Source organism: Plecotus auritus (genome assembly GCF_963455305.1).
Source record: "Plecotus auritus genome assembly, chromosome: 7".
Classification (NCBI taxonomy): Eukaryota; Metazoa; Chordata; class Mammalia; order Chiroptera; family Vespertilionidae; genus Plecotus; species Plecotus auritus.
The window spans coordinates 70,594,978-70,608,038 of record NC_137774.1 but is presented as its reverse complement, the minus strand read 5'-3'; the positions used below and the strand labels follow the sequence as shown (position 1 = coordinate 70,608,038).

At 57.8% G+C, this 13,061-nt stretch overlaps 1 protein-coding gene across 13 annotated transcripts in view; it reads right to left on the bottom strand.

The window, feature by feature from the left end:
- MAPK8IP3 (mitogen-activated protein kinase 8 interacting protein 3) overlaps positions 1–13,061 on the bottom strand; it is a 54,193-nt gene that overhangs the window by 2,048 nt on the left and 39,084 nt on the right. For 8 of the 13 annotated variants that reach the window (XM_080677859.1, XM_080677869.1, XM_080677864.1 and 5 more), the window contains 21 exons: positions 11,525–11,536; positions 10,609–10,626; positions 9,231–9,288; positions 8,769–8,921; positions 7,832–7,913; positions 6,006–6,136; positions 5,457–5,513; positions 5,204–5,374; positions 4,300–4,426; positions 4,043–4,138; positions 3,754–3,912; positions 2,721–2,886; positions 2,226–2,408; positions 1,946–2,135; positions 1,722–1,841; positions 1,564–1,644; positions 1,410–1,477; positions 1,143–1,291; positions 521–692; positions 325–438; positions 90–128 (listed from right to left, as the gene is read on the bottom strand). In XM_080677859.1, the coding sequence (XP_080533985.1) occupies positions 90–128; positions 325–438; positions 521–692; positions 1,143–1,291; positions 1,410–1,477; positions 1,564–1,644; positions 1,722–1,841; positions 1,946–2,135; positions 2,226–2,408; positions 2,721–2,886; positions 3,754–3,912; positions 4,043–4,138; positions 4,300–4,426; positions 5,204–5,374; positions 5,457–5,513; positions 6,006–6,136; positions 7,832–7,913; positions 8,769–8,921; positions 9,231–9,288; positions 10,609–10,626; positions 11,525–11,536 (2,346 nt within the window). The remainder of the gene's footprint in view (positions 1–89; positions 129–324; positions 439–520; positions 693–1,142; positions 1,292–1,409; positions 1,478–1,563; positions 1,645–1,721; positions 1,842–1,945; positions 2,136–2,225; positions 2,409–2,720; positions 2,887–3,753; positions 3,913–4,042; positions 4,139–4,299; positions 4,427–5,203; positions 5,375–5,456; positions 5,514–6,005; positions 6,137–7,831; positions 7,914–8,768; positions 8,922–9,230; positions 9,289–10,608; positions 10,627–11,524; positions 11,537–13,061) is intronic. The other 5 variants (XM_080677868.1, XM_080677861.1, XM_080677862.1 and 2 more) reach the window with 2 other exon arrangements.

Here is a 13,061-nt window from a genome sequence, read left to right as displayed (position 1 = left end):
GCAAAGGGTAGGAGCACGCTGTGGGGCCCGCAGGGCATCTTGGGCGGGGGGCTTCTTTCTGAGAGTAGGAGGCAGGCCTGTGGACTTACCTCGGAGCCCCAGGAGCTGGCCTCGGTGCAGAACCACAGCTGGGAGAGGTGAGGGGCAAAGCATGGAGGGGAGAGGAGAGAAGCAGTCACAGGAGGGGCAAGATAGGACGGCTGTGGCCAGCAGCGCAGCCATGTCCTCCTGAGTGGCCTGGCAGAGCACACCCACCCCGGGACCCTACCACATGCCCTTTAGCAGCTGCCATCACCATCCCTGCAGGTGTCTGGGGTCACTCACTCTCGGTCAGTGGGATGGAGATGACGACTCCATTGCCGGTGCCCACCCAGAGACGGTTGCCCGCAATAAGCAGGGCCGTGATGCGCACGAAAGAGAAGCCCAGCTTGCCGGTGCCTGGGGGGTAGGGGGGAGAGAAGGCGGGGTCAGTGCTGCCTCGGGGCCCTCCTGCCCTGCTAGGCCAGTCCAACAGCCTTACCCAGCATCTTGCTGACGTAGGGCTCGATGTCCACGTCCTGCAGGTGCTGGTGGGTGTGGGCGTGATACAGCCGCAGTGTGGAGTCCAAGCGGATGGACACCCATACCCCGTCGCCGATCCATGCCAGTTGCCGCACTTGGCTCTCACGCCGCGGGTGGGCATCAAACGACTTCTGCAGGGTCACAGCAGCCCGTCAATGGGGGCAGGGGAAGGGAAGCTGAACCTGCCACAGCTAAGGCTTCACCCTGATGTCTACCCAGCTCACTGTAACCTTGGCTCCAGTGCCTGATTTGCTCCATGGGTCTAGGCTCCTAGGAGGGCCCCAGCCAACCGCCCCACACCCTGAGCCCGCATTCAGGTAGCTGAGGGTAGGTGTGTGGATTCCACACAGGTGTCAACTTGACTTGTTTCAGAATGAAGCCCCAAGTGAGCTCCAGACAGACTGGCATTCACAGTCCAGCCACCCTCTACCTGCCTGTGACCTTGGACAAATGAGTCACTTCTCTGAATGCAGTTCCTCTGACCCCATGCAGCCCCCAACATCTACCAGAAGGTGTGTCAGGAGCAATGCTGACAGCAAGAGCCCTTTTCCCTCCCTAAAGCCCCTACCACCAGCACTTGCCTCTATCTGCATCGTCTTGGGCTGAATGACGTGCACCTTGTTCTTGTAGCCGCACCAGACACGGTCGTACACAACGGCCATGCAGCGGATGGAGTGGTGTGGGTGGCCCAGGTCCATCAGATGATAGTTGCTCAGGTCCCACTGGCCATCTGCAGAGCCCACCACCCTGCTCAGGCCTGGCCAGGTTCCACATGTGCTCACAGTGAGTGTGGTTCACCCGCCAGGACCATCAGTGCCGCCCACCTGCCCACTGCTGCCAGGCCTCACCTTCACTGCGGTGGAAGATGGCCAGAGTCCCATCTGCCAGAGCCACCAGCACTCGTCCTTTCACGTGCCTGGAATGGGAAGGTGGTGAGCCAGGCTCAGGCTGGGCCGTCTGAGGCCCCCTCCTGATGCTGGCTCTCGGCTAAGAATCACGTACACCAAGCTCAGCACGGAGTCCTTCAGCTTGATGGAGTGCAGGCACTTCTTCCAGTTGGATACGGCCGAGTGCACGTACAGCCTGCAGGAGAAGGCTGAGGTAGGCAGGGGCTTGCCCAGGGGGCCCTGCCACACTCCTGCCCCCAGAGCCCCACGTACCAGCCATTCTGCGCTCCCAGCCACATGGTGGGCGAGGCACTGCTGCTGGCCCCCTTGGGGTCTCCGCTGGGCTCTGGCTCGGGCTGCACATCACTTGAGTTAGCCTCTGGCCCATTTTCACTGCAGGAAGGATGATGGCTCTTGGATACCCCAGGGAGGCCGATCCCTGCCCACCTATGTCAGCCTTCCCTCCCCTATGTCTCTGCCCCATCTCAGAGGCCCACCTGCCAGGCTGGGCACTGGGGGGTGGGGCAGGGGCCGGGTCGGTGAAGACGTGTTCCGTGAGGGGCCCGGGCCGCACTGCAGCTGCCTCTGCCTCACTGAGCCCAGAGTCAGGGACTTCTGTGGCCTCTGTGGCCTCTTCCGTGGACTGTGAAGGGTTGACTTTCCCATTGGCGACAGTAGCCACCTCCCCTGTGGAAGGGAGAGGTAAGCTTGGCTGGGCAGGGAGAGGAACAAGGGGGCAGAGAGAAGGCTGCTCTGGGGCTCAGGCCCAGGACTCACCCTGGCCCTTGTCCAGCACTGGGGTGTCCCCTCGGGAGGAGCAGTTGCTCCGTGGAACATTGCAGCGTGTGGCGCAGCCCACTAGGGTAATGCCGGCCAACACACCGTCTGCACCAGAGTCCTCAGGGTTCACATCGCTGTCTAGGAAGATCTCCCCAGGAGGGTAGTCACTGTCGCTGGCCGCTGCAAGACCACACCCAGAGCTCATGTCTCATTGGGGTATGAGGGAGGAAATGGAGGTCACCTGCTGATGCCATCCCATCTACTTCTAATCAGTGAGCACCACATCGCGTCTTCTCCTGTGTCCTTAAGACTGAGCAGGATGAGACCACCAGCGTGGCCCTCCTCGGACACTCCCCTACCAGCTCCCGTGTCCACGGGGTGTCACAGAGGCAAGTGCTTCCCTGCAAATCTCCTTACTTAACATCCTCCTTGTCCTCTGAGCAGCACAAACCCCTCCCTCCTGGGCACTAGTTCTTGTGGGGCGGCACTCACCAGGGATGCTGGAGATGCACAGGACATGGGCATTGCAGACGGTGAACTGATCCACCACGGTGCCTGGCTGGTTGGCATCTATGATCACCACCTTGCTGGTGGTCAGGGTGCTGGTGAGGATCCACACCCGGCTTGAGGTGGCGTCTGTCTCATGGAGCTCCTTTGCCTGTCAGAGTATAGGCGACCAGGATGGTGGCCAAGGGTGGGTGACTCCAGCAGCCACATGGGGTCATGGGGCCTCCTGGAATCTTTAGGATCTAGCCCTGACCACGGCCTTAGGGCAGTGGTCGGCAAACTCATTAGTCAACAGAGCCAAATATCAACAATACAACGATTGAAATTTCTTTTGAGAGCCGAAAACCGACTTCTGCGCATGGGCCACGAAGTTTCAATCGCACTGTACGTGCGCGCCCGGACGTGGTATTTTGTGGAAGAGCCACACTCAATGGGGCCAAAGAGCCGCATGTGGCTCGCGAGCTGCAGTTTGCCCATCACTGCCTTAGGGGATACGGCTGTCCCCAGAACAGCACTTCATATCTAGATTGCAGGCACATGTGGTCTCATTCCACAGAAGACCATGAGCTCCGAGCCATTAAGTTACTGGCTCCCAAATCATGCCAGAACATAAAAGGAAGCCATGGGCCCCAAGTGTGAAGGATTTTCTGCCACCCTCTTTGCTTAGCCTCTTCCACCGCTCCTCTGCAGACAGTGAAATTTGTTTTTTGCAAGGAGAAGGCTCTGGGCAGGGAACCTGACCCCTTCAGCCCTACTGCCTGCTGAGTCTTGAGCCCTCTGATCTTCCCCACCCACCACAGCTCCTGGCTCCTAGGTGCTGGGTGGCAGCTTAGCCCCGGGCCTGCCCTAGGGAAGGGGAGGGAAGGGAACATCAGCTAAGTCCAGTCGTAGGGCACTGTCCCTAGCTCTCCTGTTTATGTCTCTCCCACCCAGATCCTGGTGCTGAGCACAGCCTGAGCATGCAGATGACAGCAGACAGTACAAGCAGAGGCAGCCCTTCCCCTCCTGCCACTCTGACCTTTTTCTTCTCTGGCGATGTGTGGTTGCTCTTGGTTTCTCCTTCCACTTCCCGGTTGCAGGTCAGAGGGTCAAAGCCTGGCTCCAGCTTAACTCCATTCCCAGTGTGGTCCTCACTGGGTTTCCAGCCGCTCAGGTTGACACCCGCAGCACACCACAGCTGAGAGAACAGGGGCGTCAGGCTGCTGCAGACACGGACAGGGTCTTCCCCAGTTTCCAACCTGCTGGGATTCAGCTTCTGGGTGGGAACATCTCCCTGCTCTGCCCACTCCCGTCAGAGCAGGGCTCACCTTCATGGTTGGATCCTTCTCTACCAGAGGGCGGCAGTACACCGGAACAGGCACGTTCTTCATCCGTGTGTCCTCCTGGCCCCCATTAGGACTCAGCTGCAACCATAGGCAGAGAGGCGCCGTGGGTGTGAGGCCTGGGGCAGCTCAGGTGCGTCCGCAGCAGTTCGGCTACCCATCCCTCCAGAATCAGGGCTGAGGCTGTGGACCTGCCCTGTGCCTCCACCCGCCCTGTGCATGCGCACTGTGTCCCGCAGCACCTGTTTGTACTTGGCCGGCAGGCTCCAGCCGCAGGCCTGCAGCCGCCCGTCATCGTTGCGCACGTGCTCGCGCACCTGGCGGTACTGCTCACGCTTCTGCTCCCGCCTGGCAGAGGAGGTGCAGTCGCTGGGCAAGAGGAACGATGGGGTACTTCTCAGGCTTTGGTGACCCACAGTCCCACAGGCCTGACCTCAGGGAGCACTCCCTCCTGAACCTGTCCTGTCTTTTCCCAGCCACCCAGACACGGCTCCTGCTGCTCCAGCTGGGCACCCATCAAAGGAAAGGATGGCTCTCACAGCACTGGGCTTGGAGACCAGACCCAGCACCTGCCATCGTTCAGGTTCCCGTTCTGCTGTCCCTGTCGCTAAGGGCCCACTGGCCGAGACCTACAGCGCAGCCTCCCATCCCCCTGGGCCTTCCAGGGAAACTTCCACAGCTCTGACACAGGCACAGAATTCCCCATTTCTGCCCTGAAGCCCTGGATTTCTTGGTTTCTAAACAAGGGAAAAACCAAATTACAAAGAGGAACTTATTCCCCAGGAAGACCCAACCCTGCGGAAAAATTTCCTGTCGCTCCAAGAATTTTTGGAGCACAGGTGTGCAGGACCAGTATGCTGCAGTGAGACCGCCAAGAGCGGTGCAGCCGGCTGGGACTAGCAACAGGGACTGTGGGGGAGTGCAAAGGGACAGCCATGCTCCCACTAGGGGGTGGAGGAGCGCACGGTGTGTTCCTGAAGACATCATGACCCCTGATGCCTCAGCTAGTGTCCTTCCCACCATGGACTCCATCCCCTAGCACAGTCCCAGAGCATCAAGGTGAGGCAGGTCCTGCTCAGTACGTCTGGGCCACATGGCCTCCCCTTGTGCCATGTGGGAGGTGCAGGGGAGGGGTGGGACACTCACTCATCTGGGAAGAACTCCAGGGGCCGGTTGCCTGCTGAGATCTGGCACAGGGCATGGCTTCGGCGCTGACTGAAGCCTGCCGTGGTGGGTGACTTGTAATGAATGTTCACTGAGGGGTAGGACCGCTTGGCTGGAGGGGGGCTGGACGAGGAGCTGAAGAGGCGGCTGAAGCTGCCAGCAGAGGCGTGGGAAGTGAGCGGTGGGCCTGGGGTAGGCCGCCCCGCCCCCTCCCCAGCCCAGCGCCCCAACTCACAACTGCCAGATGGTGGACTTCTTCTTCTCCTGGACAGATGGGTGCTCTCGGGATGCTCTACAAGGAAGGGCAGGGAGGGGCCCAGCTAAGCCACTGCCCAACCTGTCACCCCTTACCCTGCCCAGCCATGCGCATTGCATTCAGCCCACCCACTGCTCACCCGCCCATGGCCAGGCCTGGCCCCACCCAATCTGACCAGACCCCACTCTTCCTGGGTTCCCTCTTGCCTCCCTCGCAGAAGACCCTCATCCTGGACACACTGGAAATGGAGCAACAGAGTAGAGGGCGTCCTGGGCAGGGCACTCAGAACTTCCCAGAGGGGCCCTAGCACACCAGCCCCAACATGTCCCAGCCCAGCTCTAGCCCAGTGGGCATCTCCCTGCCAGGCCAGGCCAGGGCTGCAGGGGAGGCTCAGCTCTCCTGGCCCCTATAGGCCCCCACCTGGGAGCCCCCTCACACTTCCTAGAAGAGAGGGAGGTGGGGCGGGTAGAGGTCAGCTTCCAAGTCAGGACCTCGTAGAGGGACCCTGCGGGCAGCCTTGGAGCCCACCTGATCATCTCGGTCCACCGCACAGCTTCCTGCAGCTCCATCAGCCGCTCCTTGTACTGGTTGCGCTCCATCAGCACACGGGCCATCTCCACCCGCGTGAAGCGGCGGCGCTGCGCCATGGGAATCTTGTCCTGCAGGGAAAGGGCGCTGCTATTCAGCCACTGAAGGAGCAACTGGCAGGTCAGTCCAGTGCCCTCCAAGGCCAGGTCACACCGAGATTCCTTGTGGGCTGGCCTCCAGGTGTGGGCAGGGGGATAGGAGACCTGGAAGTCTACCCACCAACAGGGCCACCTTCTTTCCAGGTCACAGTATACACCTGAGGGCACACAGTGGCTCTTCTTATGAGCCCTGGGCACCATGGCGATTCAGTCAACACTAATAGGTGGGACTGGCCCAAGGTGAAGCCGCAGGAAGAGGTGCTAGGGAGGTGAGCAGGGCCTGGGGCCACCACATCCAAGCTGAACACTGGAAGGTTTTGTTATTTTTTTAATGTTATTTTATTTTTAAAATATGTTTTTATTAATTTTAGATAGAGAGGAAGGGAGATGGAAAGAGAGATGGAAACATCAATGAGAGAGAATAATAGATTGGCTGCGTCCTGCACGCTCCCTACTGGGGAATCGAACCTGCAACCCAGGCACGTGCCCTGACCAGGAAAAGAACGTGACCTCCTGGTTCATGGGTCAACACTCAACCACTGAGCCGTGCTGGTCGGGCCCACTGGGAGTTTTGGTGGGCCTGTGAGGGGTCTGCTGTTGGCAAATTCTGTGACAGGACCAAGTCTACGCTGTGAAATGGAGTCCTGGGGAGCTGCAGGCTAGTGCAGGGGCAAGGGGTCCCAGAGGGGAGCTTCCAGGTGAGGGCATGCACCCTCCCCATGTGGCCCCACCACATGCAGCCCAGGCCCCACACAAGCAGGCAGAGGCCCCTCCCAGGCACCTCCATCAGCACGTGGGAGCGGCCTGGGGACGCCACAATTCCCCTGCAGCTGTTTCTGTCCTAGAGTGCCTGGAGTGAGGGTACATAGGAATGGCTACTGCTTCCTGAGTGCCTGCTGTGAACTGCATCCTGATGGGAGTGTCACATGACCAGGAAAAGAAAAGCGAATGAGGGTGAGGTCCAAAATTCGCCCAGGCTGAAGACCCGTGACTGCCCCCTCCAGGTAGCAGAGGGGCCGACGTTCCTCAGAACGTTCAGTGCACCTTGGGGAGGAGGTGGGGACAGATGAGTAGGCAGAGCCTCCCAGCCACTGAGCAACGCAGCAAACTGTTTGGTCTGGGGACAGTGGTGACTGATGCTATTTCCGCAGCTTGGCTCTACCAGTTGGAGTACATGGGGCAGTGGCTATGCTGCAAAGGCAGGGAGACCCTGCTGGTGACTGTATAAAATGTATCCACTAGGTCCTAGCCGGTTTGGCTCAGTGGTTGGAGCGTCTGCCCTTGGACTGAAGAGTCCCAGGTTCGATTCCAGTGAAAGGCAAGTACCTCAGTTGCAGGCTTGATCCCCGGCCCTGGTAGGGGCACATTCAGAAGACAACTAATCAATGTTCCTCTCTCTGTTTCTCCCCTCCCTTCCACTCTCTGAAAATCAATGGGGGAAAAATACCCTTGGGTAAGGGTTAACAAAACGCACGCACTAGGATGGGAAGCTAAGGGATCCTGTTCTGACTTTACGACATCCTGGGGTGGGGGAGGATGCTGCTGGGTGTGGTCATCACACAGGTGGGGGGAGAATGAGGGGGGCCCAGAGGCCCAGGAGGAAGAGCGCATCCCTGGTAGCCCACCCACTGCCACCCCCCTGCCCCACATGTTAATAGTGGAATATACCAATTCTGTACAGAGATAGCTGCTTACATCCTCCCCCTCTTCTTTGGGTTCACGGCGGGCAATGATGGCCTCGGACTTCACTCTGCAAGATGAGAGGGAAGCCAGGAGGGGTGAGGGCCACTGGGCACCAGGCCAGAGATAGTCCCCCTCAAGCAGACTCAGGATTCTCCCCTCAGGTCCTAGCCCCTGAGCATTCCTACCGGTGCCCTGAAGCTCACACATCTGCCCTGGCTGCTCCAGCCAAGGCACACGCCCTCCCCTCAGCAATCAAGAACCAATGGGAAGACAGACCCAGCTATCCTTCCTGGCACAGGCAGCGCTGGCTTCAGGCAAGCCTGGAGCAGATGTGGCTCCCACTCCCACAAACCCGGCTGGCACAGGCGCCGCCGGCCTGAGGCCCTCCTTGCACGTCCCCTTTCCCATCACCTCTCTGGGAGAAAGGGGTGAGGATCTGGCTAAGACAGAAAGGCTACAGGGAAGTGCAGATTGCTAGGGAGGAAACCCCAGAGCTCAATGGGGCTGCATGGCTGAACCCTGGCTTGTCAAGGAACTGGGAGCCACGGGGGAGCACAGGGTGTGGAGGGCAGCCAGCTCTCAATCCTCCTCTCCCTCCTCCTGTATGAATGTGATGTGTGAGAGCAGCAGGAAGGCTCAGCTCAGGCCACTAAGGAAAGGGCACCTCAGACAGGAGCACCAACCTTCTTGTGGGATTCCAATGAGGAAGGAGATGAAAGGGTTGGGGCTGGCAGACAACCTAGTAGCTAGTAAGTGGAGTGGCTCATGCAAAGTGAGCCACTTTGGGAAGGAATGACCACTGAAGTGTAGCTGGAAGAAAGGATGACAGGGGGTGGAATAGAGGCCCAGCAGGGATCTCACTCTGCCCTCCAGGCTCTCAGCCCTTGTCCCTGCTGGGACCCGCACCCACAGCCCTGCTCACCTCCTCAGCTCCTCCTCCAGGTCCTTGATTCGGCTCTCCAGCCTTAGTTTGGCTTGCCTGGCAGCTTCCAAGTCCCCCTTCAGCACCTCCTGCTCCCCAGACAGCTGATCCACTTTGGCAATGAGGTCATTCTTCACCACGTTCAGAGCGTTTCTTTGAAAAGGCAGAAAGGCCGAAGCCTAGTGTGAACCAGCTTGGACGTTATGTGATGGGGGTTGCAGAGGGGTCCGCCCGCACTTGTGTATCTGAGAAGGCACATCCTGGTCCAGAATGTGGCTCAAGGTGGTCACCACATGCCCCCATTAAAGGCAATGGCCACTCTCCCCAGGAGGGGCGAGCTCAGCCTTGTGGGTCCAGGCCCTCCTTGGGGGCTGCCCTCTGGGCTGGGCTGACATGGCTGCCACAGGGAGGCCCTGTGGAGGGCTATCTCAGCACCAGAGGCGTCAACAAGAGCGTTCTTACTTGGTTTCTAGAAGCTGTGAGTTCTCCAGCAGCAGATTCCCCACTTCCTTGCCCATTCCTGAAACAAAAGGTGCCAAGGTTTTGTGCCTGGCAAAGCCAGACACTGACTGATGCCACCACACCTGCCTCAGAGTAACACACATCCCCCAGGAAGCAGCCCACCCAAGAGGGCTGGTAAGAGGGCATCAGGACTAGAGGCGTGACCTGCAGGAAGATGGGCTGCAAAGGTAGGCCAAGTAGACCATGGGGGAGGCCTCTGCTGGCCTTCAGGCGGGCGCTCCACCCAGAAAGTAGTCAGGGATGAACCTGCTGTGTGCAAGCCCCAAGGAGGTCCCAGATGGTCTCTGAGAGGCACCGAGCAGTCTCCATGGCCTTGACGGATGCAGCAGCCCTGGGCTTACATTCTGTGGGGTTGGGTTCCCACAGCTTTCTACCAACATGAAGTACCATCAGGGCCCAGATGGCACCGGCCTGAGCTGACTCAACTGGCTCTGTGCATCCATCCCAGTCTCAGTGCCCCCGCCCCCCATCCCAGAATCACCCCTTTTACCCCACCCTGTGGTTTCCCGGCCCACCATGAAACTGACCCCTTTCAGAGCTGCTCCCCGCCAAGGGAATGGAGGTTGGAGCCATGGTGACAGGAACACAGAAGACAACACAAGATACAGAGAACACCTAGCCGAGGAGATGGGATGGCCCATGGCAGGCGCAGCCCTCCACCAGGACTGAAGGGACCTGGCCCAAGGCGGTGGAGTCAGCAGGGGGCGAAAGAGGGAGTGGAAGGGAGGACAGCGCTCCCTAGGGCCAGTGCCCAGAGGGGCTGACCTGGCTGCTCTGTGACCAGGCCCCACAGTGGACCCCAGAGACTAAGCTCTCCGCAGACATGTTACAAAATCCCCCCAAAGCACTGAATCTAATCCTTTGAGTCAGCCCCCAAACCCAGGTCTGTTCCTTCTATTTTTACTCCCCTCCGCGATCTAATGCAGTCGTGAGACAAGATACACAGGCACACAGTGTGCTCAGCTTGGGTTCTGTCTCCATTCACACATTCTTGCCTCACCTGGGGCCTGCCTTCTCCTTGGATGGGACACAGCAGGCACCAGGCAGGCTCAGCCCAGACAGGCTCACTGGGACCAGCCTACCCTGAGCTTATGGAGGCTGGGTCTGCCCCTCTTCAGCCAGCCAAGGGTCTGCTCTGAAGGGGTGTCAGGACAAAGGCCCCCACTCCTCATCTCTATCCTGGAAGTCCCTGCTGACCCCACCTCTGCCTCACCATGCAGAACAAAGCAGACGGCTCATGAAGCATGAGAAGGTGTCGGGTAGACAAAGGAAGCCCGAAATGAGAGGAACACACACTGAAATGGGGCCTTGGCCTTACCAAAAAAATCATCACGCACTATGGGAGCAGTCCCAGTCCCACAGCAGATGGGCAACCAGGGCGGGAGGAAGGATCAGGAGAGAGGAAGGGAGATAAAACAAGCGCATTAAAGCCTGTGTGGACAGCAGGTGGAGGTGTTACAGGGCTACTTCTCGCTGTGGGGGCGTGAGCAGGAGCAGGATGGGAAGGAGCCAGCTACTCCTGGGAAGTTTATCTGTGGGTTGCACAGACCACCAGGCCAAGAGCACTTGCCGGGGAGATGGAAGGTCAAGGCAATGCACTGACAGCTTACACCACAGCCTGGGTGGTGAGGGGCAGGTAAGTCACTTGACGGAAGAAGTCTCTGCAGGAAGGAGACTGTGCCCGGGACCCTCGTGCCTTTGCACACTGCAGAGGCGGCACTTGGGAGGCGGGGGCCTTAAAACCTCCCGCTGCAAAGCAAGGGAGCAGGATCTCAGTCCACCTGCCACATGGGGAGAGGACCCTGAGCTGCGCTTGGCGGAGGCCTCACCGGATCCCTGGCTCCTGGATGCACCCGACAGAGAGACACCACAGACCTGGGCCTGAGGCCTTGTCCAGGTAACTGCCCTATGCTCCTAATGGCTCTGTAGAACCTTAACAAATGACCGTGGGGGATTCTTGACTTTTGAAAAGACAGGTCAGGGCACAGCTTCTCCCTCAGAGGTCAAGGTCACCATCAGTGGGCTAGGGAGCAAACCAACATAAGCTTCCAAGCGGCTGCAGGCTGCTGAGCAAAAGCACGTGTGCCTTAGTGGCCTGGACCAGAGTCAGGCTGCCCGCCAGTGGCTGCAGTGCGACAGCAGCAGGGAGTGTCCCTGGGGCACCACCCCACTTCGCCTGGACTCCACTGTGGGGAAGAGGGGACTACAGACAGACAGACAGGAGAGATACACACCTGAGAACTCCCCTGGGGCCATGTCCAGCGAAGCACAAAATGACAGGGAAAGTAAGTGACAAAGGTCAATTGGTGACTGGAACCAACAAAATAAATTCTTATTAAAGAAAAAGCAACAATGATCAGCCATTTCCACGTTGAAAAGCGTAAAAGAATGCAAGCAGATGTCACCAGGCCTGTGGTGACAAATCCCATTGGGGGCAGAAACCCTGAAGGAAAAGGGAGGCCAGAACAGAACATCTCAGTCCCCAGGGGGCACAGAGCACCTAGAACCCCAGGGGTGGGGTGAGGGGAAGGTGTGGGAATCTAAAGCCTGCTCACCCCTCTGGTTCCATTACCCACCCATCAGGAGGGCCAGTCCTCTGCAGACCTGTAGAGATAAGAGAGTGTTTAAATGGCTGTATATGTGTGCATGGTTGTGTGTGTGTGGTTGCATGGGGATATTGTGTGCATGGGAAAGTGGTTGTGCATGTGTGGATAAGTGTGGTTGGGTATGTATGTGGTTGCTAGTGGGTGGGGTGCCACAAAGGCGCCCCTCAGAGTGAGCAAGCTCTCTGGAGTAAGCAGCAGACAGGTACCTGGCTTTGCAGGGTCCCCTGGCCAGCCTAGATCTTGCAGGAAGGGCACAATATCAAGTAAGGGATGACCAGAACACAGGCCCAACTGTGTAGGAAGGAAAACACTGAGGCTGAGCAGAGGCGGGGCAGGGCACGCACTGTCCTCACATGGGTCCAAACTGCTCTCTGTTACACAATTGACGACTTGATGAGACCACACTGTTCCACTTGGTTCATTTCACAAATAAAAGAAATGGTATAAAAAGTCACTTGACTTAAATAGCAAAATACATTAATTGTTGCAGGAATTCAAATAAAAAAGTGCACCAATTCAAAAGTGCCCTCTCGCTCATCTCTCCTTCCCAGGACAGCCACTGTTAACATTTAATATTCTTCCTCTCAGACCTCTTTCTCTATAAACATCAGTTTTTAAAAAACAAAATCACAACCACACTCTCAATTTTCTTGGGCAACTTGCTTTATTTCAGTATCACAAAGACCCATGATCACCTCGAACGCTTTGTCAATATTCCTGTATGGGAAATGTCCCATCATTTACTACAGCACTCATGCCGTTACTATATTGGGCATATGGTTCTGCATGAGCACAGCCTCGTGAGTGGGCAGGTGGTGCTGTTTGAGAACCTGTGGTCCTGCTCACTCTAAGTGTCCAGCCACACTGCCAGCACAGCTCCACCAGTGGGGCAAAACAGAGCCTGCTTTGTCTTTGTCAATCTTGTTGTTGTTGTTTTTTTAACATATTTTTATTGATTTCAAAGAGGGAGAGGCAGAGAGAGAGAGAAATATCTATGATGAGAGAGAATCATTGATTGGCTGCCTCCTGCACGTCCCACATTGGGGATCGAGCCCACAACCCAGGCATATGCCCTGACTGGGAATTGAACCTGGCACTCTTCAGTCCGCAGGCAGATGCTCTATCCACTAAGCCAAACTGGCTAGGGCTGTCTTTGTCAATCTTT